General features: G+C 41.3%; 1 protein-coding gene across 1 annotated transcript in view; it reads right to left on the reverse strand.

The window, feature by feature from the left end:
- The window catches only part of VPS41 (VPS41 subunit of HOPS complex), a 307,161-nt gene that overhangs the window by 206,836 nt on the left and 73,070 nt on the right, over positions 1–27,255 (reverse strand). The window contains exon 4 of the mRNA XM_088478142.1: positions 15,087–15,164. Within this exon, the coding sequence (XP_088334268.1) occupies positions 15,087–15,164 (78 nt within the window). The remainder of the gene's footprint in view (positions 1–15,086; positions 15,165–27,255) is intronic.

Consider the following 27,255-nt stretch of genomic DNA (forward strand, 5'->3'; position numbering starts at 1 on the left):
AATACCCCAATACAATGCTATAAGCTTTGAATCTAATTTAACATTGGAAAAATTCATTAAGTGGCTTCAAAACATTAGATGGCAGTCCAGATGAACTAAGGTAAAACCATTTTTATATTTTCTGTTTTACAACATAAGTAGTCTAGTTATATGAAGATGTTGTTGCTTAGTAACAATTTTATTTTGATGGAGTAAACAAATAGCACGTGTCCTCCCCCCCCCCCTTTCTGAGAGAGGATAAATATATCATGCCACTCTGATAGGGCAGGGGTTTGAGACTAGAAAGATGGAGGTAACTTCACGTTATGACGTTTATAGACACTGCACAGCAGAACATTAACTTTATATTATACTAATGGGTTACACCTAAGGAACAGGCAAATAAATAGCTAGATTTTAATTGGAGGAATTAAGGTAATACATTATCACATTTAATACACATTTTAACATCGTAAAAAAAAAACCATGAAAGCACCACTTTCATTTCTGCTGTGATGGTATTTTTAATATCAGAGTTCAATGCATACTACACGATCCCTTGAAGAGTGGCACCAAGCAAACATTTTTACAAAACACTAAAGCTTTTAGACACGCTAAATAAACAAGTAATGAACACAGTAAATGTGTGAAAAGCAAAGATATGTTTAAAATGTGTTGATTCTATTTATCATTTCATTTGAAGACATTATTTTCAGCTGATGTTTCTATTTCATGTTACACTCAAACCAAAATCCAGAAAATGGAAAAAAAAAAACCCTTGGCAGCAAACACACTAATGCTGGCCACACACATAGCGATATTTTACCCGATCTGGCCGATTCCGACACATTGGAACGACAGATCGTGTAAAATATGGCCATATTGAGAGTAAATGACGATGCGATGCGCGTCCCCGCTGGTCGCACATCGCATCGTCAGATCTGCCGTGCAGTAGGGCAGATCTGCCAATCTAGGACACGATGCACTGTGAAAGTCTGGATGCAGGAGAGATTGTTTGAAGATTGGACACCAAATCGTGTGGAGATCGTGTGCAGAGCTGCCGGGGAGAGTTTCAAGGGAAATCGTACACATCGGCTCATTGTGAGCACATCGCTATGTCTGCGGCCAACTTAAGAGATATGCTTGAAAGACTTAATTGCATAAAAAAAATAATAATTTAGAATTTAGTTAGGTGTGTGTTTTGCCAGTGCACTGGGCATTCTCGACCTTTCTCTGGGCAGCCACCGGTGGTCACAAAGTTACTGGGAATGATAACCGATCATAACCAGTAGACAGCTCCAAGCATGCTAATTGATGGATGGCACTGGCCATTTGTTAATTACAGTATGGATAAAGCCACGTACACACTTGCCAATATTTTGAAAGATTGAATGATATCGTTATCGTTCACAATATCGGCCAATGTGTATGCGGTAAACGACCAACGATGCGCGCTCCCGCTGGTATTTTACGATATCCCCAGTCGGCTGTACACGCAGCCCAATCTGGGGAGATTGTGAGCGATGCCATGCTGCTGAATGCTGCATCGCCGCGCACCCCCCCCTGCGCCGTCGTCCGTCGCTGGTCTTGTACACACACTTGCCGATGCCGGCACCCCCCGCCAATGGCGATATCGCCGCAAACACACATCGTCTACTGTGTATGCGGCTTAAGACACAGCACACAGATTGATGACTTGATGAAACTATTTACCAATCAGCGAGCTTGGTGCCGTCTCCTGGGTATGACAACAAAGTAACACGACCAAACTCCAGCATGCAAAGAAATATCATAGGACCACAGGAGCAATAAGTAATTAAATTGAGTCGTCACAAGGGACCCGAGGTCTGCTTTAACAACAAGAGAGATTTGAGAGGGCTGTGCGCAGGTCTGCATTTTAAAGCCACCTTACGTCTGAGGACTGTTTTCTAAAGCCACTATAGATTTTAGTTGGCTGAACTATGATGCCACAAGAGATTTTGTGTGCTTTTTTTAGGGGGGGTATAGCTACATTGTAAATCCACCAGAGATTTTAAAGTGGCCTCCAGAACAGTGTTGACATTGAATAGTAATAACTACTACACTGCTATCTGTATGTATTGTGTAGCCAGGGTAGGACTGACTCACAAGGGAACAGGGGAAATCCCCAGTGGGCCCCTCCTCCTCCCTTATGGGAAAGCTTCCAGACAGAGCACTCAAATGCACTTTATTGTATAGAGATTCCACTAACGATATGGTTATTTTCCATGCATTGTACAGAGATACAGAATGCAAAACTCACACCAGCACAGTGTGCACAGAATATAATGTGAAGACTGAAAAGGCTGGACAGGCTTTACCAGTTCAACATAGGTTACCGTACAAAAACGGTGAAAATTAAAAAGGAAAGTTTAGAAAAGAACAGAGAGCTATGGGCAAGGGATCAGGAGAGATCCACTGTGACAGAATAACTTTCTTTGCCGTTGCTGCCAGTTTAACCAGTAGTATGCGGTTACCTTTTGACAGTTTACATGTTCCCACGAGGATAAATACCCCATAGGGCCCAGAATTATCAATCGTAAATTCCAACTTTAAAATATTAGTAATATATACTTGAAGGGCTTGTACCTGAGGACAAAACCATAAGCAATGCATAATATCCTCATCAGGTGTCCCACTTTTGTAGCAATTGGAAGTAGGCATCTCACCTATAAGAAATTTCAATTTTGGAGTAAAATATGGTCTATGTAGGATTTTCTGATGCATTTATATATAAGAAATAGAAACCAAAAGTTTATTTAATCTAATATAGGCATCTAAAATAGTTTTCACAGAGAGCTCAGGAAAATCTACCCTCCACTTCAATAGTCTCACAGTGCCCAACTCTAAGTTGAGCACAGGGCAAGAGTGTTTGTATATAGACGAGGTAGAGATAGGGTCTCCAGGTCTGCGATATGTCAATTACTGTATCTAAACCACATATTTCATTTAAATCTCGCAATCCTCGTATGATAGTTTGTACATAACTAATAGCTTGCAAGAATGGAAGGAATTAGAAGAGATGGGAATCGTTCCTGTAGTTGTGATCGTGTGAGAGGGGTTAGAGTTTTTGTGTTTAAAAATTGATAAACATAGCTAAGGCCACCATTATGCCATGTCCCAAAAATAGAGATTGTCATACTGGACGAGAAGTCCGGATTGTCCCACAATGGTAAGAAAATAGAGTGCGATTTAGACACCTTTAAACTAAAACGAATCAATCTCCAGGCCATACATGTGGAATACAGTCAAATATTATCTTTGACTATCTCCAGAAGAGACCGTGGGAGTGTATGCAACAAAGAAATTTAATTCAAGTCAGGAATTAAATCTTGTTCAAAATGTCTTAGTGTAGGTGTTAAAGCCTCCAATTAAATCTAATGATTCTATACTTTGGTGTAGGAGCGAAGGCACGGCAAATTAACAACCCCCAATTCCTTTTTTTGCTGCAACTTAAACAACGATACCCTTGGGCGTTCACCGGCCAGGATAAAGCTTGTTAAAACCTTGTTTAATAGAATTAAATCACTTTTTGGTGGAATTATGGGGAGCATTTGAATAATATATAAAAGTCCCGGGAAACATATAATTTTATATAGATGACACCTGCCCTGATAAGAGAGAGGAAGGTGTGCCCATTTATTAAAATCCAAAAAAGTTGTTGTGAGAAGAGGAAAATAATTGAACTCGTATAATTTGGAAGGATGAGTAGAAATCCTAACCACCAGTTATGTAATGCAATCATTAGTAGCCCATCGGAAAGGGTAGGAGTCACCCCACCCCAATTTTGCCACAGGAAAAAAAGCCAATGCCTCAGTCTTGGCATAATTAATCTTAAATCCTGCCACCAAGTCAAAAATATCTAGAATTTCAAAGTAAATGAGGAACTGCCACTTTCGGGTCAGCAAAAAAAGAAGATCATCAGCAAATGCTGAAAATTTGATCTGTGAGTGAACTATTGTGATACACCGCCATCTAGTTTCTTTTAGGAAATATCTGAGGAGGGGGTCAAGGGCCAAATTAAACAGGAGGTGGGAGAGCGGGCAACCCAGTCGTGTACCTCGAAACAAATAGCATTTATTTAAAGAGTTAACCTTCCGAAAAGCCTCTAAAAACATAGATGAAATCAGGGCCAAAGCTGAAATAGTCTATTTAAATGTGTGGTAGAAAATCTTTGCTAGTTTTCCCCCCGTACTTCTAAGATACATGTCGCAAGGTTCCATCCTTTCCACGAATGCTGCAGAGGAACTTTGTGGCCAGAGCTATGAATTTTGAATTCACCCTATAGTACTCTCAGGAAATTCCTCTGTGTAAATGTGACAGATGAAGGGGGAGTGTGGGAGATTATACCTGTGACTATGTTGCTTATGGTTAACACATAATATTTAAGCAAGATCCAATTAGCTGCGAGCTGTGGCTGCACTTAAAAACACAAATTACGCTACTCCAATCTCTGCTTGCACCCTCATGAGCTGCGAGCAGAAATCAGCCTCTCAGACACATCCAGCGATGCAGCCGGGAAGCCGTTTCGGCACTGCTCGCGGTTAATTGAATTCGGCATTTTATAGTAAATTGTAAATCATTAACAGCAACTTCAACCAAAACCATAAGAGAAATTATCTTGCTACAAGTAGATTGGTGATTTATGTAGTTTTGTTCTAAAAACGAACAAAACAAAAAAACTACTATAGTAATATGAGAAAGTTGTTTTAATAAAGGATGGAATTAGCTGGTCCATGGGGATGTAGTTATTAGACCGGCATACGCAATGCCACGGGTCTAAATACCGACACTTCCTGCCCGACACGGGATTTAACATAGGCGTCGATGCTATGTTAATCCCAACGCTGAAAGACCGACCCGCGCCATCCCGATCGTCGTGATCGTCGTCTGATGGGTAAGTATAATGGTCAGATTTTCCTTCAGATTTGTAAAATAACGTTTAAAAAATCGTTCATATCTGAAAGAAAATCTGACGTGTCCCTGCAATGATGAACGATGCGCGTTCCCATTTGTCAGATAACGATATCTGACATCTGATGTGTTTGCAGTCAGATTTGGTCGATTTTCATTAATTTTAGTACTGTCAAAAGTCATTCGGAGTTCATGAAATCGTTGGTAAAATCGTTCGTCATTTATCGTTCGTAGTTCATTGTTCGTCTGACAGATCTGACCGCGTGTATGCGCCATAACACTTAGCCCGAGGATGGGGGGGATTAGGTTTAGGGACCCCCGGGGGGGACTTAGGGTTAGGCACCTCCCCCCCCGGAAAAAGGTTTGGGTTAGGCTAGGGGAAGGGGGGGTTAGGGTTAGGCGCCACCAGGGAGAGGTTAGGGTTAGACACCCCCCCCCCGGAGGGTTAGGTGTAGGGTGCGGGGAGGGGGGGGTTAGGTTTAGGCACCCCTGGGGAGAGGTTAGGGTTAGGCACTAGGGGGGGTGGTTAGGTTTAGGCACTAGGGGGGTGATTAGGGTTAGGCACCTCTAAAGGAGGGTTGGGGGGGAGAGGGGAGGGTTAGGATACTTACCTCTGCAAAGGCGGTATCTACTACCGTCAGGTTTTCACTGTCGGCATTTGAACCGTCGGCTGCTCATCTGCCTTTATTTCAATCCGGTCCATGAACACACAAGGCATTGCTTAAGCATGACTTTGCATGATAGCATTATGCTCAGCAAAGACACATAAGGGACAAATTATCATCTCATGCTGCATAAAAATACATAAACTCTGGACTTTGGATTCTAGTGTATGAGAACAATGACCATCTATGCACAAAACTGCTATGAGATGGGGCACTCAAACTTTACTCATATTAAATTACCCCATCTATGCGAGAAATGAAAACTAAAAGATAATTTAAAATAGTCATGCAATACAGTAAAGATTGAATATTAAATTGCAATAAGTAAATTATAAATGTGCTCAATTTATATTTGTACACAGTATGTTGATTAATATAAAAATTGTCTAAAATTCATTTTTAATTACAGAGTATCACGTGAAATAACGTAATATTTAAATATGTATTTGCCAGAAGAAAAAGAGTAAAACATTGTCAATGGGAAAGAACATCACATTAATACAAAGTTTGACAATGTTCAGAAACATAACTATTTAATGGGACTTATTGTCACTTTTGTTTTGTGCATTCCAAGCAGAAGTGACAAAGTGTACAAATTAATAATGCTCTAGGAGCAAAGAAAATATATTATGCATTAGAATAGAAGCAAAAAGTGTACCTAGTACAAACAGTACTTTTGTGTTCTGGCATTTAAAAAAATGTCATGTCCACCACATTATACACATTAAAATGAACTGTCCATCAGAAATCATTACCCAACGCCTTTCACTATAGTTATAGCAATGATTTTGAGATTTTAAATGCTGTACTGTACTGCAGTTTGCTAAGGGAAACCTTCTCCTCCAGTAGACTGCTGTGCATAGAAGATGTCCCTCTCCCATCACTGTGTCTATCACCCAAAGTATTAGGATAACAAGGACTAGAACATGTTAGTTTATGATGTTATGGATTTGCAGCTTACAAAAACAAGAAATGTAAGTACTAACATTCATAATAAAAGCGCTATAGCTAGCATTAGAGAATAAAAGGATTTGGGTAGGTGGCTACATTAGACAAAACGCTCTTCCATACAGTCGCAGCAGGCTTCCAACTACCTTATGCTACTGTGTATGCCACACATCTATACCTCTGCATGTGAAATCCTATCCTGCCCGCTGTTTTAACATCCGCAGCTGCAACCATCACCATTAGTATCTGGGCATGCTTCCATCCCTTGCAGGGTGCCAAAGCTCCATCGAAAACAGGTGTCTAATTTCTATTTGCATGCTACAATCACACACGGAAGGCGGCCTACACGCCCATGACACTCCCACTAGATGGATCAGTTCCATGACTTGGGTGGTTGTCTCTCAGTTATTGTCCAAAAATGCGCATTTCATGGAAAGCGTGGTCCGTCGGGGACTGACCATTCCATACACGCTGGTGATCACCGTCAGAGTGCGTTTACCTGATCTGGCGCATGCACAGCCTCTGATTTTTACTGTGGTGCCAGCCAGGGAGGTGCAGTCAGTGTATTCAGAGCCTCCCCTGTCATACCCCCTGCCATGCTCCAGAGTTCTGATATAAAAACTGTGTTTTTGTACATGCGTGCCTCCCCAGCCATTGACCTCACCGCACGTCTCTAGTGACGACACCTGTGAGATCCGTGCACATTTCTGCTTGTGTCACACTCTGATTCAGACCTACTGTACAGTATGTGCGACATATATGAATAGTGACATGTTAGTCCCATACCAACCAACATTTCAGGCCCATAAATTAGGACAGATGGCGTGGCAACATCATGATGACTGCCCACCGACATCATGAGGGAGTGTGCCTGGAGCTGATAAAGTGCTTGGCTTCCCTTTAGCCATCTGCCCTCCAAGCACCATTATTTTCTGCCAGCAGCAGTAGCAGCAGTGATTGGGATATACTCCCCAATTTTCCCACTACATGTCAGACTGAAGGTTGGGCACCCGGACAGCCTTGAAAAAATAAGGCATTCCTAATAGTGTCATAAATAGGAGAGTGCTTAGAAATCCAAATATTTTAGGACAGGGATTTTACTCTGAAATATTTCTATGGCGTGACATAGGCCTGTCCATCTAAATATTACTACAGATGTGGCCTCATACACCATTACTACAGTCTCGCCAAATAGCCCTTCTCGGGGCACCAGGTCGCGTGCAACTCAGCTTGTGCCAAGTGTCGTATTTGCTCAATTGTGTATCTTAGTCGCAGAAATGAAAATCAGATGCAACAAAAGCGCATCACAAGACTCCACTGACTAATTTGATGTGCAACACTTGTACATCGGAATGGGTATGAAATACCGGCGGCTGTTTAAACCCTGACAGGAGAAGCCTGACAGGACAAGATGCCGACTAGTGCTGGTAAGTACCCTAACCCTCTCCTCTCCCCTCCCCCTGAACCCTAACCCTTCTTTAGTGGTGCCTAACCCTAAAACTCCAGGGGTAGTGCCTAACCCGAAGTCCCCCCCCCTGGGGGTGCCTAAACCTAACCTCACCCTTCCCACACCCTATCCCTCCAAGGTGGGGGGATGCTTAACCCTAACCTGCCCCCAGTGGCATTTAACCTAAACTTCCCCTTCATCTAGCCTAACCCTAACCGGGGGGTGCCTACCCCCTTCCCCATGATTAAGTGCTAAGATGCCCGGATTTACCTCGATCGGTCTGGCATCTGTTTGTCTTTCAGCGTCAGGATTAAGATAGGCGTCGATATTTCGACTTCTATCTTAAGTCCCCCGTCGGGCTTTAGCAGTCGGGATACAGACCGACGGCATTTAGTCCGCCGGTTTATTAACTACATCCCTGTACATCTGTGTGTGAATGAGTCTAAGGGCCGGATTCATAGGCGCGAAAAGATGTGATCTTTTTGCACATAGGTGCGTATTGCGCTATCCAATTCTTTAAGTATTTGCATTTGTGAAACTCCATAGACAAAAACCGGCAAAAAGTTTTCACCATCTCAGACCAGGTGAAAAAATTTGCAAAATCCCTATATTTGGCTAAAAATAAGGGGAGTTGGTTCAGAACACTTTGGACACCCACCCCTAATGACTAATTAGGCAAAAATTATGTTTTAACTGTAATGTCATTTTTGGGGTGAAAATTTAAAAAGTGTTGGAAACTGGGTTTAAAGTTCTGGGTCCTGTATTTTGGGGGGCTGTATGGATGTGGATGGAACAGGTGTTTTTAGCATTGCAGGTGGCTGCAGCAGGTGTATTTTTTACTTTTTAAAAAAGCTGCACTTTACAGACACAAATATACTAGTACCCATTTTAATGTACCCCCAATTTAACTGCAGTAATTATTTTCTCCAAAAAATATTGCTTTTATTAAATTTTCCACACATGAAAATATGCATATAACAGCTATTTCACACAAGTTAAGAACCCAAAATACTTTTATTAGGGCTAGTAATACACTTCTATATTGATTTCCTATGTCAGTTAAAACTTTTTATGGGGTACAGACTGATTCCCCTAAAATGTGCTGTACTTTTTGCTAGTTTTCGCCATGCGCAATTATTGCACATATGCATTTTCTCGTGTTTTATAATTGGATAGGGCGAAAAGCGCATTGCCAAAAGACGTGAAAATATTGCACGGAAACTGGCGAATGGTGTGAAAACTTCTTCGGTAATAAGTTTTCGTTTTATCAAGACTAATTGATTCCGGCCCTAAATCTGTATAAAAAGTGCTACGATGCAGCGGCCATGGCTTTTTCCTTACACCAAGTGCCGATATGCTTCATTAGTGACTTTGCATGTGTTTAAAACTAATTTCTGTATGATTAAAGTTGCAGCACAGAATGTGTAGTATACTTTGAGTGGTGTTTCGCTCCATCTGTGATGGAACGAAGACGCACAATGTAAAGAAAAAGTCGCTACATTACACTGCTCAATGCAGCTAAGTCACTAAATGGCGTCTCGTGCTGTATAGCGAATTGGGGCTTGGTGTTTGAGGACACAGCTGTATTCAGGAAACTTTTATCACTTAAAATAATGAATTTTTTTTTATTTTTTAGTATTCTTACTTTTTGGAAGGGCTTCCTGCTATTACAACAAACTTGACTCAATATCTATTCAATATTTAAATATCATGTATGTATAATACATTAGTGAGTGGCTAATTATGATCAGTGCTTCTATATACCTGATTATCCAAATCAAAAATGCAAACATATGAAGCAAGGTAATTGAACATGACAGATACTTACAGAGAAAGGTCATCTTTGACCAAACAACATTGCAAAAAAATGTCTTTGGAAGTTTTTTTCCTGTGAATATTTGAAACAAGATGCTTAATTTGATTTAGCAGACTTAACAAGTAAACCTTTGACCTTTCACAAACCAGGCCAGCTGTGTCAGCGTCCTAATGTGCATCCAATTGTACAGACAGCAAATACTCAGTAATAGATTCATCATCAGTATATGCTGACAAAGACAGGACAGCTGCCCATTGCAATGCTATGGAAAGAACTTAGATATCATCTACTCCCATTATCAAACGCAGAGAATGAAAACCATTAAACTTTGTTTACCACAAAAAAAGTTTGCCAAATAATAATACTGATAATGTGCACAGGGTCTCTAATCCATAGAATTGCATCGAAAGTAGAAAAAAATAATTGTATTTGTGAAATAATTACCTTTGTTAGGTAAGCACTAGGTCTATATATATAGTAAACATATGGCTCAATCACTGTGTAAGTTGGCCATAAATTTGAGATGCGACCAACTCTGTATAGGTAACAAATGCGCCTTCCACCCTCTGCAAATAACAGGAGGAGCTCTGCCAGGGATATGACAGGAGGTGTGGCAATGTGGCTACACTGTGGACACACAACACAATTCATACACGTTACAGTGAATGGCTGGAAAGTGTAGATAATAAGTACCCATGTTGCTTGCAGCCTGTTAAAAATAAATCAAACTTTTTTTTCAAGTCCACTAATATACTGTAAATATCAGCAGCCTTCTGCTTCCCAAATGGAGTAGGGATCATGCTTTATGCAAATAATTTTTTTCCCCCAAAAAAAAGTGTTCACTACACTGTAAAACTGACATTATAACGTACCTATAGCAGTTATAATAAATGTTCAAAATTGGGTGAGTCTTAGATGCATTTGGCCTATAAGACATGGCTTGCAGCCATCATCATTTTGCTGCTTGCACCATTGATTGAGTACATGCAAGTTCTCTCCGTCAAACAGGCGCCAATAACAGCAGCAACTTGCATTTACGGTCAAATCCAAAAGAGTCTCTAAGGGAGCCATTCAATTCAGTGTGATGTTGAATAGCCCCAGGAAGGACTTCCTGGAGCTATTCAATTGACAGTGCTGTTAAGCCCGACTAGAAATTTTATGCTTGCACCCTCCCGAGGTGCGAGCAGAAATCCGAATTAAGTGCCGGCTGCAATGCTGTTTTACAGCTTAGCGCGGCACTAAGCCTCACGGTCGGCACTTTAGTCGCGGTAACCAGCATTCCCCGACTATACACCAAGCTTAAGGCGTAGTAACGGACATTCTCCGACTTAAGTAGTTGTAGTCGGACTTAACAGCGCAGTCAAGTGAATAGCTCCGGGATCTCCTTCCCGGGGTTATTCAACAGTGCGCTGAAATTGAACCGCCTCCCCTCAGTGTCTTACCAAAAATTAACAACATTTTTATACTAACCAAATAAAAGTCATTAATATATACTTAGGTGTTCCATAATGTCATCAAGTCTAAAATTGTAGTTTAGTACAAATTAAAAATCATTGATGCTGGCATCTAGCCTGTTGGAAATCATTTAGTAATCCCTGCACCAGCCAATGCATGTTTAAAAGTTTATGGGGTGAAATATTTCTACATAGCAGTCCAGAGGTTAGTAGAAAACTCCAGTAAGTGATTTCATACATAGCACATAAACATGGGAAGTAGTTAATTTGTTGGTGATGCTGTTGGCAGACAATATGTCGGCAACATTATATCGACAGAAGACTGCCAATACTGTTGTAAAGATATTTAAAGCATTGTAACTGTGTCGGTATTATAACTTTAAACATGATGCTTTACGATCATGTTTAAAGTTATAATGCTGACACAATTTAAATAACATTACAACAGTGTCAACAATCCCCCATCAATATAATGCTGTTGACATATTTACTGTTGACAGCATCAACATTGACATGACTTAAGTAACTTGTATACTGTACACATCACTGGTGGCAAAGATCAGCACCACCTGAAATCCAAAAATGCAGAATGCCATTTGTCGTCACGCTACTGAAGTTGCCTTACATGCACCGGACACTCCCCATTAGAGGGAACAGATATGTGCGTCCACTTGGTTGCCGGCCAGAAATGCGTGTGTGTGTGTGTGTGTGTGTTTAATAAAATAATACAATATTTTGTGTCTTGTCTTGTCTTTATTTGACAATTTCTTCTACAGGGGACTTCAGGCACAAGCGGGCCTTTAATGGCTGTATTTGTGGTTCTCCAAGTACCGGCAAGTGGGGCTGGCTTGCTGGGACCTGTAGTCCCCTGTAAAAGATAATAGAAATTTTTCTATCTTTTACATCAGCCTGGGCCAGGGGTCTGAAGAACCCCCAGCCTGAGCTGACTAGTAGGGGGTGCTGAATGCTTTGGCAGGGGGACCCAGTAAAGCATGTCCTGCTGCTGTGGCATTACACCCACGCTAGAAAGAGCTGATGCAAGTTGTGTAAAATACAGGGGAACCCTATGTTTTTATCCCCCCGTATTTTCACAACCAGGACTGGCTCAAAAAACCCTGGTGCTGGTTATGATTAGGGTAGCTTTTTAATACGGCTTGTGTGTTTGTTTCAACCAGTGGCCGCTACCATGGTAACAGGCCTCTGGTTGGCTGAGAATGGCTGTCACTCAGCAAGTGCTTCCCCATATACTTCAAAAGTCTCCATTGAAGTCTATGGGGACGCGTTGATTGGCTGAGAGACAGCCATTCTCAGTTAACCAACAGCCTGTTACCATGGTAGCGGCCACGATCAGACAGTCTGCACTCTGAATCCAACACACAGGAGATCAGACAATACGAGGATGGTGTTTTGCCCCGTTTTTGGTTCCGGAGCTGTTGGGAAGATCCGAGCCGGGACCCGAATATACTCTGAACAGGTAAAGGTGCGTACACACTAGACTATGTGCGCACGATGCAATATCATTAGCGAATCCCCTTGAACTGTCCCTGGCAGCTCCCTGACCCTCCAGGACACGATATGGTGCTAAAAATGTCCAATCTGGCCAACGATCTATAGTGCATCCTTAACGATTTCCAGTGCGTCATGTACGAGATTGGCAGATCTTGCCTGCTGTAGGTAAGATCTGAAGATGCGATGTATGACCCACAGGTACGCGCATCGGCATCGTGAGTTGACACTCACGATTTGGACATATTTTATACGATTTGTCGTTCCAATGCATCGAAATCGGGCGAATCGTGTAAAAGATCGTCTAGTGTGTACGTACCATAAGTTCAAGTGGGTTAGGTTTGGTTTCCAAGAAACCGAACCTGCTCATCTCTAGTAAGAATTGGTTGTCCACCATGGTATACTAGGTAGGCGAGGTTGATGGGTGTCTACACTGCTGTTATTACAGGACTACAAATCAGAGTAAAAGATGCTACTAGGTGTACATTCATTCAGTCACTGCAAATTAAATGCTAAATATTACTGGCGAAAGCAAGTTCAGTCTAATTATGTTATTAGAATGTTTTGGGCTGGGGATAGCTTAATAAAGACAATCTATTTATATATATTTATTTTAATGTGGAGCACTCTATTATTTTACTATTAGAAAGTGCAAGCTCGGTTTAGGGATTGCTATCTCAAACATCGCAATATTCCCAGTTGGAAAATCTGGACACATTAGGAAATGTCCCATAGCTGCCAGAACCATCCAAACTATGTGGATTTCCCACAACACCATGCCCTTAATGGCCTATGACAATCTGGACTGTCCCACAGAAATCAGGGACACTGGTAGATAGAGATCAGCATTTTTCACATTTACAGGGTGGGCCAATTTCGGTAGGAATAACTTTTTCATTTTTACTGTACCTAAACAAATTTTATACGACTCTTTTTCAAGACAGGATTTAAGTTTAGTATCACAGCTGAAAAGAAAACAAAAAGTGCAAAAAATTGCTTTTTCATGTCTGTAATCTTAGCTCTATTGTTCCTTTGAACCTTAAAAGGTTCAAATAAACACAATAGCCATAAACTGGCAATACTACAGTACACTGAAAATTAGCATCACAGAAGAAAAAAAGTAAATTGTTTGAGAAGTTCATGTTTTTAACCCAACTGGGAAAATGTCTGATTTTTCGAAAGTATTTCTTGTAAGTGAGAGGCGCTGCACAGTATGAAATAAACAGGTGTAAGCAGCAATACTATCCTAATAATGAGATGCTTAGTCAAGAGTAAATGTTTCCAGTGATTTATGAGAGACTGACATTTTAAGGACAGTTAGCTTAGGATAGATGACATGTTAAGGACAAAGTCTAAAATGCAGTAGTTTAATAACGACAGATTTTCCATTGTAAAAAGGACCACACGCTGTTATAAAATAGCGACTATACACTTACTATAAAATTAAATTAGCTTCTTTTCCAGAGTAAAGGGATTAAAATGAGCAACCTTTACTCAGGGTTTTACAACATTATATACTGCACATGAACAGGAACCTACTATTTTGTTTTGAAAGTTTTGTTTTCCCATTTGGAATGGAGTGACTGCATACAGAAACTTGGGGAAAGGGGGGGGGGGGTCTAGTTGTATATCCAGAACTGGGGGATGGGAGGAGGGGGGGGGGGGAAGATAGACTAGGCGAACAAAATTGTGTGTGTTTGGGGTTAAATTCATTCTGCGATAATTCAGATAGTTGTCGGAACACCTGATTTGCATGCAAAATGTGCCAACTAAATGTAGAGAAATTCTCCTGGTGCTATTGAAAGGATTTTTTGAGAAAAGGAAAAAATCTCTGAGGTTCTTTTTTAAATTATATATGTCCAGTTTTGCATTTTTATTTTGTGCCAGTTAGGTGCAGGAATGACCAGATACAGGCTTAGGCTTGCCCTGTAGCTCAGAATATTTAGATTACTTGGCATATTTTACTAAAATGTCCACACTGAAGCACGGATGGCATAGTGGTTAGTATTACTTCTGCACAGGTCATCAGTTCATTTCCTCACCAATGCACTTTGTGTGGAATTTTTATGCACTGATTTCTTCCCACACTCCAAAAACATAGCGGTAGGTTTATTGGCTTCTGACCAAAAACATGAACCCTAGTGTGTATGTTTGTGTACACATGGAATATAGGCTGTAAACTTCACTGGGGCAGAGACTGATATGAAGGACTAAATATTCCCTGTAAGGTGCTGTGTAATACGTGTGCGCCATATCAATAACTAAAATAAATAAACGGAAAACCTACAAAGCAACATATAATGACTATAGCAATAATTACTTCTTGGGGCCATACTTACAATATCAAACCTCTGTGTCATATTCCCTTGAATGTCAAGTAAATACACCTTCCCATTGTGAGTCCCCAAGGCCAAGAACTGCAAGAGAGGAAAACAGATAAGAGACATTGTTGTGATTACTCATGTAAAACATTTCCCAAGAGTAGGAAAGCTAGAAGATCCCAAATCATCATTACCATAACTAAGGCTGCTGGTAAGACTCATCACCAGAACCCTTATCAGCAGACAAATATTGGCATGTCACTCGTTTGAGCACTGCCTGCTGGCAGCTCATTAAAAATGCAGAGTGAATGCAGTGTCCTGGGAACAAATCAGGCCACAAGGTTTCATAAAGATGGACAGATGGCAATCATATTCAACAGCCAACATGTTAATGCAGGCATAATCCCAGATGCTGCCTTGCAGCAGATTTTCAGGGGCATGTACGGCAAGCCACAATATAATATGCAAATAATCAAATGCCTAAATTCACATAACAAGGCAAATTGGATGGCACAGCAATGTTAGTCACAAATCTCAGTAGTGTAAGTAAAGCATATGTGACAGAAGTAGAAAACAAAATATTGGATAGGACGTGGAGAGAATAATGATATATGAAGGGAAACAAAACAAAATAATTTTAATGGAGGGAGAGTATTTGAAAAAAAACAACCTTAGGTGATGATGGACCTGATATACGTAAAGTATAATGTTGATATAAGTGAAATAAACAAAGACATAGACAAGATATGCATATAGAAGATAAAGTAGAGATGGGATAGATAAGGATACTGCAGAGATGGACAACAATGTAATGTAGGAGGGAATGGGATAGACAAGAACATATTGGATAAGATACTGATGACAACAGTGTAGTGCACGTAATAAAACAGTATGAGACATGTGATGTAAAAAAAAACATAACGTAGATGAACATGGCAATATTGTGTAGATGGAGGTGAGGCAACATAGCCTGTTGGAAGATTGCAGTTGTGGATGCACAGATTCTGATCAGCAGAACTGTAAGGTGAGCTTACATCTCCAGAATATCTCCAGAACATCTCCAGTTCCTGGAGCAATATGCTGATCACTATTTGTGCAATCAAATTTGTACACTTTTCAAAAGGGTACCAGCTTCACTGCTTTGTACTTGTTTGAAGAACTATATAATACTGAATATCTGATGAGACCTAAACAGTCTTGGAGCTTGAAATTTAGGAATATTTGGTATCACTGGAACTCTTTTCTAGGTTCCATCAATGGCTAACACTACACAACACTTAGAGGATACTTTTAATTTCTGTAATCTTTATTTTTCTAGTTTGATACATGCTGTTTAGTTACATACAGCACTTGCTGCCTAATATATCCCACCCATTGACAGAAGACATTGTAACTAGATAATCAATGTTATTCACTTCACCTGTCAGTGTTTTTAACTAGCAGGGTGTTAATAGAAGTATTAGCTTTATATTTAAATTGTGCTTGTGAATGATTGTACAAAAATTGGTATTGTATAGTAAATTGAACTGTTCTGAGTATTTTCATTTATCAAAAGCCTCAAATGTTGAGAATACACACATATATATATATATATATATATACATACACACACAAAATACTATTGTTATACTGGTTGAGTCTCCCATATCCAAAATTCCGAAATATTGCATTTTTTAAACATGACAGAGAGTGACACTTTTGCTTTATGATAGTTCAATGTGCACAAACTTTGTTTAATGCACAAAATTATGAAAAATATTGTAAAAAAATGATATGTATATACTGTAAAATAGTGCCTCACAATAATACAAAACTAATGGGGTTTTAGTTCATGGGTTGATCAATGCATTTAAGCCTGCAGCCCACATCACGGGACCCCATTTCTGGGAATGGCAGGTTTGCACCCCAAATCTGGGAGTGGTGAGTGCAGTGGATTTCTGACTTTATTTGGTTAATTTTTAATTAGCCTTTATGTGATCACAGCTTTCTCATGCACCCCTGTGCAAGCTCATTTATATTAACCTATGTCAGCTGCCTTTTTGGTATTATGATAGAAGCTATGTTTGGTGACTGTCTGTTAGGATCTGCAGTTAACAGATCCTATTGCTTGGACTTCCAGCCTTTGTTGCTACTGAGGCACTGCACTAATTGCTGCCCATGTGTAGTGTCAGGTGCACTAATTGATTCTCCTCTCTGGACACAACCCAGATGCACAGTAATCTGTCATTAAGGGAAAGTTGCTTCGATTGGATTATGTCTCTGTTAAATTCCACCCAGCCCAGCAATCCATGCTGGTGATAGAAGTTTGTTCGTACTTCCGGTTCCTGTCTCCTGCATGTCAGTCGAGTACCTGTGTCAGTCTTGCTGTGTTTCATGTGAGCCGTTTATTCCATCCAGGCGGCTCTACCTGCATCTCGTCCATACGTGCTGCTTGTACCATCTGGGCAGCACGGAGAGCTTCCTACCCGAGAAGCATCTGTCATCATCCGGTGAATTGTGTCAGCTCAGCCGCACCAGTCGCAGTTTAGCCTTCTAAGTGCACAATCCAGCACACAGTCGCCAGTGTCATCCCGGCGGCACTGGTAGCTACTCTGCGTTCTAGGTGCGCAACCTAGCACCCCGTCGCCAGTGTCATCCCGGCGTCGCTGATAGCAGCTCTGCATTACAGGTGCACAACTTAGCACACAGTCGCCAGTGCCATCCCGGCGGCGCTGGTAGCAGCTCTGCGTTCCAGGTGCGCAACCTAGCACACAGTCGCCAGTGTCATCCCGGCGGCGCTGGTAGCAGCTCTGCGTTACAGGTGCACAACCTAGCACACCGTCGCCAGCGTCATTCCGGCGGCACTGGTAGCAGCTCTGCATCCCAGGTGCGCTATTAAGGACACCATCACCAGTGTCGTCCAGGCGGCACTGGTAGCAGCCACCAAGCCTGCTCCAACAGCCCCAAGGCTGCTTCACATCACCAGTCCCTTGGCCACGACTATAAAGGCCACAACCAGCCCTCAAGGCTGCTCCTACTGCCCACAGGCTGCTTTACATCACCAGTTCCTTGGCCACGACTATAAAGGCCACAACCAGCCCTCAAGGCTGCTTCACATCACCAGTCCCTGGGCCATGACTATAAAGGCCACAACCAGCCCTCAAGGCTGCTCTTACTGCCCACAGGCGGCATCTCATATTCTATACTTAGCCCCAACTAAGCCAACTAGTCAACTGGCCAACTAGTCAACTGGCAGCAGTCTTCTGACAACTCTTACGTGATTAACCGTCCAACCCATAACATGTTTTGCCTATAAAAGCCATAAGTTAGTTGGCAGGTAAGCTTTAAACCAGTTAACATGTTTTCAGTTTAAACTCTGTGATAGCAGCTACCAGGTTTCCATAAGTATGACAGATAGTGTAGGATCTGCAGAGAAATGGGGTCCCGTGATGTGGGCTGCAGGCTTAAATGCATTGATCAAACCCCATTATTTATGTATTATTGTGAGTGATTTAACAATGGTGAGGGCTGAGTTTTCTGGTTTTATATAAGCAATGTGGTCACAGGTCACTTGCACTCCAGTCCTGGGAATGGCGAGTGCAGGTTTGCACCCCAAATCTGGGAGTGGCGAGTGCAGTATATTTCTGACTTTATATATAATAGTGTATATGAAACAATAAGAGTTATGGCAGACTTACCATTGATAACTCTTTTTCTTCAAAGTTCATATGGTCCACAGGAATACCATGGGGTAATGTAGTTGGAGAGATCCAGGCACCAAACAGTTAAAGCTTTCAGCTTCCAGGATGCCTTGTGTCCTCCTCCATATATACCCCGCCCCCAGACACAGGCCTTCAGTTTTGTTAACAAGCCTCAAAGCAGGAGAAGGAAAGGGGATAAGGAAGAACAATCATACACCAGAAACACTCTCACACAAAATGAGGGAATCCTTGACTGAAAGAAAAAATACCCAATGCAGCCAGGTGCGTCAGGGTGGGTGCCCTGTGGACCCTATGGACTTCGAAGAAAAAAAACTGTTATCAATGGTAAGTCTACCATAGCTTGTATTTTCTTCTTCAGGGTCCATAGGGATCCACAGGGATACCATGGGGATGTCCTAAAGCAGTTCCCCTAAGGGTGGGGGATGCGCCTGAGCAGAAAGGAGAACTCGCCGCACAAGGAAGCATCCTAAGAGGCAAACGTATCTAAGGCCTAGAACCTAAGAAAAGTGTGGACAGAAGACCACGTGGCTATGGTAGTAGTCTGGTTCCCTGACGCCTGAGATAGGCCATTATCTTGGTAAATACCCGGGGGGGGGCGGCGTTGAGAGGCCAAAAGGCAGTGCCTGAAATTGGTAATGTTGTTGTAGGACAGCAAACCGTAGAAATTGTTGGTGGGATGGCGTAATAGGAACATGCAGATACGCATCCTGAAGGTCCAGGGAAACCATAAAATCTCCAGGCTCCATTGCCAAAATAATTGACTGGAGAGTTTCCATACTGAACTTGTGTACATGGATAAACCTGTTGAGGGCTTTTAGATTTAGAATAGGGTGATGAGACCCATTTGGTTTCTGAAACAAAAATAGATTGGGATAATAACCCCTTCCTTGTTGCAACACAGGAACTGGGATTATTACCCCTGACTGCAGCAGGGAGTGAATGGCTTCCTGAAGGGCCAGGGTCTTGATTGCACCTGATGGAGAATCTGGGGAGGATGCCTTCGGAAAGTGAGGGCATACCCCTGAGAGACCACTTCTCAGACCCAGGCATCTATTGTTGTTTGATGCCAGTAATCTGCAAACTGAAGAAGTCGGCCTCCCACCCTGGAATCCTCCAGTAGGAAACCTGCTTGATCAGGCTACGGGTTTGTCATCTGGCTTAGAAGGTGGACGTCTGGCCAGCACAGATCTCTTAGTTTGTCGCCTGGATGTCCTGCGAAAACTAGACGGCTTGGAGGAAGATTGTTCCTTAGCTTGTCTCTGAGGACGAAAGAACCGCAAAGAAAACTGCAGAGATTTTATTGTACCAGTAGATGGCAGACCTGCTGATTTGAAGCCGCCAGAGGAGCTATTATCTTATCTAACTCTGCTCCAAAAAGTATATTTCCATAGAAAGGTAAGGTTTACAGAGCCTTCTTTGATCCTGTATCAGCTTTCCAGGATCTTAACCAAAGGACCCTGCGCTGCACTATTGAAGCTGCAGATGCTTTAGAAGCTAAAATTCCGGCATCCACTGCAGCTCCACCGCTTCCCGTATGTGGGAGATATACATCATCTGTTCTATCGTAGCATCTGGTAGCAAATCTTCCAATGCCCCGGTCCATTCTTCAACAGCTTTGGCTACCCAGGCTCCAGCCATAGCTGGACGAGTAACAACTCTCGATGATGAAAATATTGCCTTAAGACCTGTTTCTATTTTGCCATCTTTAGAATCCTTAAGAGAAGATGCTGACGGAATAGGTAACGTAGCATTTCTGACTAAGGGCCTGATTCAGCAAGGAATGCACAGGAGAGAAAGCACGCACTCGGCCGATGTTTTAGCTCTGCGCATCCGTACACATCGCAGTGCGCGAACTAGCTATTGTGATGGGTACTGCTGGTGCAGAGGCAACACAGACCCAGAAAAAAGTGATTGACAGGAAGTGCCGTTTTGTGGGAGTGGACGGGCAAATGCAGGCGTGCCTGTGCGTTTGGATGGCGTCTTAGGGGCGTGCATAATTAAGCCCTTGCAGCGACGGCAGTAGCCTGAGGTCTAGTTGCCCGCAGAAAGTGGCACACATCCTGCATGGAGTCAGGTCAACCACTGATATGCTAATGTGTTCGATGGTTCTCGATATTACTGATGTTTCTGCTGTCTTGCGTGGTATAACAGAAAGCACGTTAAGGGTAGTGGGAGGTATTGTGTTTTGCTAGGCGTCTGCGTATTCTGCCTGCATATGCATTTATTAGCATATACTCACATGCGTGAGACTGCATCCGTGCGTTCCTTGTTGAATCAGGCCCTAAGTGCGTCACATGAACATCCACAGTAGGAGGTACCTCCAACTAAGTACATTCAGAAGCTGAGAAAGGATACAACTATGTTAATCTTTAATTCACAAAAGACAGTTTATCCATGTTACCCCATGCCTCTTCCATAAGCTCAGTGAGCTGCTCGGATTTAGGAAACTCCATTTTGGCCACCTTCTGAAGTCTTCTTACAAGGGGCTGGTTCATCCTGAATATCTAGGATTGATTTAACCGCCGCACCAAAGAAGGAACATCCACTGTGGATGGATGTTCCTCCTCTCCCGAGCTAGACCATGAGGAAGAACCCTGCGGCTCATCTAATTCCTCTGATGATGCATCTGAATCCATATGCTGAACAGACCGATAAAAAGATAACTTTCGCTTAGGCGCCTTAGTAACTACCGGTCTGCCTGCCACAGCTGACTGAGCCATTCTCTGACATGAGTGGGCATACGCATCCATCCAGGAGGCATCTAAAGGAGGTGCAAACATAGCATGCTGTAGACACCCCATACAAGGAGGCAGTATGGGAGTAGCCATCCTTGAAAAAGGCCACCAGTGCCGGCCGAAATGCCCTGCTGTTCCAGACCGTGTGGGACCCGGAGGAGAAGAGAACCACGCCACACTACTTGATGGGACCCCAGCCTGCGGCAGTCTGATCAGCCATACCAGCCGGTAAGCACTCTCCCTCGTGTACGTACCTGACCTGCGGCCTGTCCATCCGCTCTGCCATCGCGGAGCTTTCCCTCGGCACCTCAGTGATCGTCGCTCAGCATCACCACGCAAGCACGGGAGACAAGTTCTCGCTGACAGCTGCAGCACAGACAGCGGGCGTTCTATCCTGGCTGCCGTCACTGTTGTTCGCTTCATACCCGAACACTTGCTCCGGGCTGGTGAGGCACTCTTGACTGTACCCAAGGGGACCCCAATTGTTGTCTAGCAAGCAGTGAAGCTGGCCTTCTGCGGGCCACTGCTACTGCAGAGTCGGGGTATATGTGGTTATCACCACACTGAATGGATCTATCAGGCTAGAATACTATCCAGGATTTACCATATGGATATTACATGTTCACACAGACACTGTATCAGTTTGCTTATTTAAGGACAACGGAACTGTTTATACAATTGCAAGTAAAGGAGGACCCGACTGCAATTTAATAACTCTTGTTTAAACTTTTGGATCCCTTGTTACTACATCAACTTAATTGCCCCAATTGTTTCCACTTTCTTATATACTTTTATAATTTAATTTTTGCCGTTTTTTTTATATTTTACTCCTACATTGTTGCCCTCACCTGTCCACCCCCTCTTCCCTAGTGTGCCGTTATTGTAATATTAATTATACTGTACATTTAATATTATATGTTGGATGTTTAGTTTAAATATCTTTACATTTTGTTCTCTTGACATCAGCATGTTTCACAAACCATAACAGAGTGATAGCTGGATTTTGTATGTAAAGACAGAACACCATACCTTATATGATTGAGCTCTCGCTGGTACAAGCATTTACATGTTTGTTTCTTATTCTGAATATTTTAAAGGTTGAGTGGTGATCTTACCTGTAAGCTGCTCCCATTTATACCAACAGTATTGTTCACTAGAGCGCACGTACAAATTTTTTATTGTCATACGAACCACAAACTGCTTCATAACCCGAGACAAGGAGGACACCCCTGTACAGGGGCTGGTATATTGGACTGATGAGGTGGTTCTTTAAAACAGACAGCACACAAACAATCCTTTATAAAGTCCTGAGAGGACAAGCCCACCAAACAGGCTTTACATGAAACCAGCACATGGGCCTCCCCCTCCTTATTCCCTTTACATTTTGACATATCAATTATAAAGGCAACAATGCAATGTAATGTGACAACATTCACAAATAACAAATACATGTGAAGTATAAAGAAAAAAGCCCATACACCTTCAACAGAGGGATGAGGAGAAAAACAGTGATATTTATAACTGACAGAAATAAAACACAGTATTAATACAGTAGCTAGCAAACAGTCACATACAAAGCATATGCAAATTAAGTTGCACTGGGCTCTGAAACACAAAAACAACAAACACAAACACAATGCTTGATAGGATATAGAGCACTAAATACCTGGCCTATGGGAGAAGTATACAGGGAGACTATCCAGAAACCTCCTGAGACCAACAGCTACAGCAGCGCACCGATAGTGGACTGTGAGCGTCTCATATACACAAGGTGGTAGGAAGAGCAACCCAGACGCACGAAAACCTTTGAAGGGACTGCCTCTGGATCGGGGAGGAGCTACCGGGGGAGCGCCTACCTCCCCTAAGCTGCATCAACCAGTCAGGTACGCTGGCCTCGTGGCGTCAGCAGCATCTGCTGCCAATTCCCGGCCCCGATGGTCTAGTGAGGAGGCGGACGCTCCAAGCCCTGACTGCGCAAGCGATTCTCCATAAGCAAGGAATCGTCTTACCCGACATCTCCGTGTGTCCGGTTGCAGCAACCTCAGCCGAGACCCGCCCAAATCATCAGCCCTGTTACTGGTGTTGCTGCCCGGAGTCGCAGTACGTGCTTCTTAATTCAGACGCTCAGTACTGCCAACCCAAAAACATATAGAATAAAATAAAACATGAAATAGAAGCTTAGGACTGCCTGCGCAGTCCCCTGCTACAAAGGTGCATCTGAATCCTGCCACACCAAACGAACAACTGAAGGCCAGTGGCTGGGGGCGGGATATACATAGAGGAGGACCTCTATGTTAGTATGTACATTACTTCCTGTAATGTGGCCCTGGCATCACATGTCTGGGAGTGATGCAACTGCATTGCGTCACTTCCGTTAGGCGCGTTATGCGCCTCAGGTGCAGCGTCACTTCCGGTTTCCGGGTAGCGCACCGTGACTGTTTAGGATCCTGATTGGGTCCTCATTTAGCTTTGTCACCAGCACAGCGCCCTTGGTTGGTGCAATTATATAAGGTGGCAGCTTTCTATAGGTCCATTAGGACTCATTTACTTTAATTATTCTTCCAGTTGTATCATAGTTTTGTCTAACAAACACATTGTCCCCACTATTAGCGGCCATTTTGGGTTAGCCTGTTTTCCATCAATAAATGAGTTTCAACATGTACAACTTGCTTAAAGTAATTTTTTAAATCTGATTGTTTTTTTTATTATGAAAATATTAATCCTAAATATTCTTATATGTATGTAAATTCATCTTATACATGTTTTTATGTATGGTTTTATTATATAAGATCGGCCATTTTGTTGGAGTAGTACATTGATATATATGATCAGAAATAGAGTCATTTTATTGTGAATAGGAAATAATCACATTAATGCTCTAGTGAATTAGTAGCCCTATTTAAGCATCACAACTTGGACCAGGAACCTATCCCTGAGGAAGTTTGGCTACAAACGAAATGCTTTGGCGGTTCCTGTCTACTATCTTTTAAGTCCATAACAGTACCACAGAGGTTTCCTGAATTCAGTACCATTCAGTTGGAATACTCTGGATCCCTGGTTTGGGTGAATTGTTCTTGATTGATATGCCATAAACCAAGTCATTATCTTGTACGTGTTCTTAATCTTATGTTTTAATCTATAAAGTTTGGATAAACACCTTGTGAATTTTTTCTTGTTTTTTTGTCTTGATGCTGGGCTATGTTCTGATGCTGGAAATTATATGACAACCGTGTCCTGATTCATCGCAACATTGGTTTGAATTGAGATAAGCATAAATTACACAAATTAAATGTATGCACATTATTTATTCTGAAAAACCAAACGGTGTCTTACATACTACACTATTAGCGCCTTCTTGTCTTGTGTTTATTTTATCTATAGATCCATTTTCTGGCAAGGATCGTACAAGAGGAGCACCTTTAATTTTCTTTTATTTATTTGTCTACCAATTTGTATAAATACTTGTACCATTATTAGAGCGTTGATGGTTTGTGATATGTATAGATATAAAAAAAAAGCTTCTTGTTTTGTATAGAAGTCTTCATTTATTATTATTCTGTAGATATATATATATATATATATCATTCAATTGGAGTTTAGATCCTCGATCACACGACCATTAAGCCAATCACAGAACTCATAAATCCAACCAAAAATGTTGCTACCTGGTAAACGCCACCATTGTGGCTTGCAAATCCGTGCTCTTCCATGTATAGGTGCATATGGACGACACAAAGCAGTACTTTTATTAATGAGCCTTATTATAATTGTAACAATGAGCAAATTAGAGAACATGAAGAAGTATGCCAACGTAGTACATGAGGTCTTTTTGAATTTAACCAAATAAATTATAATGGGTAAAAAAATAAAATAAATACAAGTAATCAAATAAGCAGTCCAATAAATAGTAGAACATTGTTAAAATCAGAAGGGCAAGTCACAAAGGTTTAAAAGGCAATGCTACCACCATTCACAAAATGTGTGGGATCGATACTTGAGCTTATTCTTAGTAAAACTATTCCACATATGTACATATATTTCAACTTCAGACTAACAACTTCCTGCCTGAAAATGTAATAATAGTAATAATTAAACCCTTATCCACAGAAATAAACATCATGTCTGTTTCAGTAAAAAAAAAAGTGCTGTTTATATACTACAATCTCCTATAGGTTATTTAGATACTAGTAAATCTAACTATTGCAAATCCTACCAAATTAAATTGAATTCACTTATTTCAATAACTGTTCATTGTCGTCTATAATGAAATCCTTAATTGCTAACAGTGCCAGTTTTGTTATAACATATATAAATGAATTACCTTCCAGAAACTCCTATACAGAGAGTGCATTAATAAACTGAATTGCATTGAAATGTATATACTTGCTTATATTTGTCATTTTTAAAAAGGAAAACAAAAAAAAATAATTATCATCATAATAAAATAAAATGAGAGTGAGAAGTTCATTATCAATTCATCCCTTACATTGCCTCTCTCCTGCAAGGTTGCCCTTTTTTTTCAGGAAGAAAAAAAGGAAAGTCCCCCGGGTAAAAAAATCAATAGTTGTTAATAAAACATCAGGTGTGCTGACATAACTAGGTATGACTATTCCAGTGCACAGGCCTGCTTGAATGCACCGGGTGCCATGACGATTATTCATCCAGAGAAGACAGCCAGCCTGGTGAAAATATGATGCTTTAGAGCTCAAGGGAGGCAGATAAGTGGGTAAACATGAAAATAAGAATAATGATAATTTGCACACAATAATAACAGTATGCAGAAAGACACAAATAGAATAAATGTGAAATCTCACTAATGTGATGTATTGAGAGAAAAGCAAACAAACACAATATTTATTAATAAAATACAAGTTGCATATATAATTTGATTAAGCTTTGGAATTTCTAAATGGAGTATCTGTATATAAATGACTTTTACCGTATAAGAATTATTCAGAGAAAAAATAATTAGCTATTTACTGTAATTATATTTTAACAAGCATTTAATGCTATTTGATTGCTCCTAGCCTGCTGTCCAGCTATCAGTGGCATGATGGCTTAGAACTGTAGCCGACCCAGAATAGGATCACTTACTCTGCATGACACAAACTTTTAGTTTAAAACACTTGTTGTCCGAAAGTCCTAATATAGTAATATTTTTATTTCAGCTAGACAACCTCTCTAATCAATGATTATGGGTATTCTACTGAAAACATGACTCTTCTACATTTGCTTGGAAAATCAAAGCAAGTATCATATTTCTATATAATAATCTTGCCCATTGCGTTAGTCAACCAATTATATTGCATATTAATTAGAATAACAACCAATTAGGCAGAGAAACAATGCCTTGCGCTCCAAAGATTTGTCTAGAAAACAAAAGGACAACAGGAAACGCTACCTATGTACATACATAATGACGTTATATTGATTTTACGGTAATATTATGTCTAGTACAATGGGCATCCTCCTCCCCTTGCTAATTTTTTACAAATATTTCAGATGGTCTCTCATGGACACTTAAACATTGAGCCTTTCTCAGAAATATGTAGGATTCATAAGCTCCATGAAACACCAGAGTTAGGGATCAAATACATAAAAGCACCAATTTGTGTAAGACACAAAAAAATAAAGCAGGTGACAGAAAAAAGGCAAGGTGACTAAAATTGTCCCAAAAAACATCTATATAATACATAGTAGTGGCTTCAGTTAAACAAATGATAAAAAAAATATATAGTTAATCGCAACATT

The sequence above is a fragment of the Taudactylus pleione genome, unplaced genomic scaffold, assembly GCF_031769625.1.
Source record: "Taudactylus pleione unplaced genomic scaffold, aTauple2 ptg000208l, whole genome shotgun sequence".
Classification (NCBI taxonomy): Eukaryota; Metazoa; Chordata; class Amphibia; order Anura; family Myobatrachidae; genus Taudactylus; species Taudactylus pleione.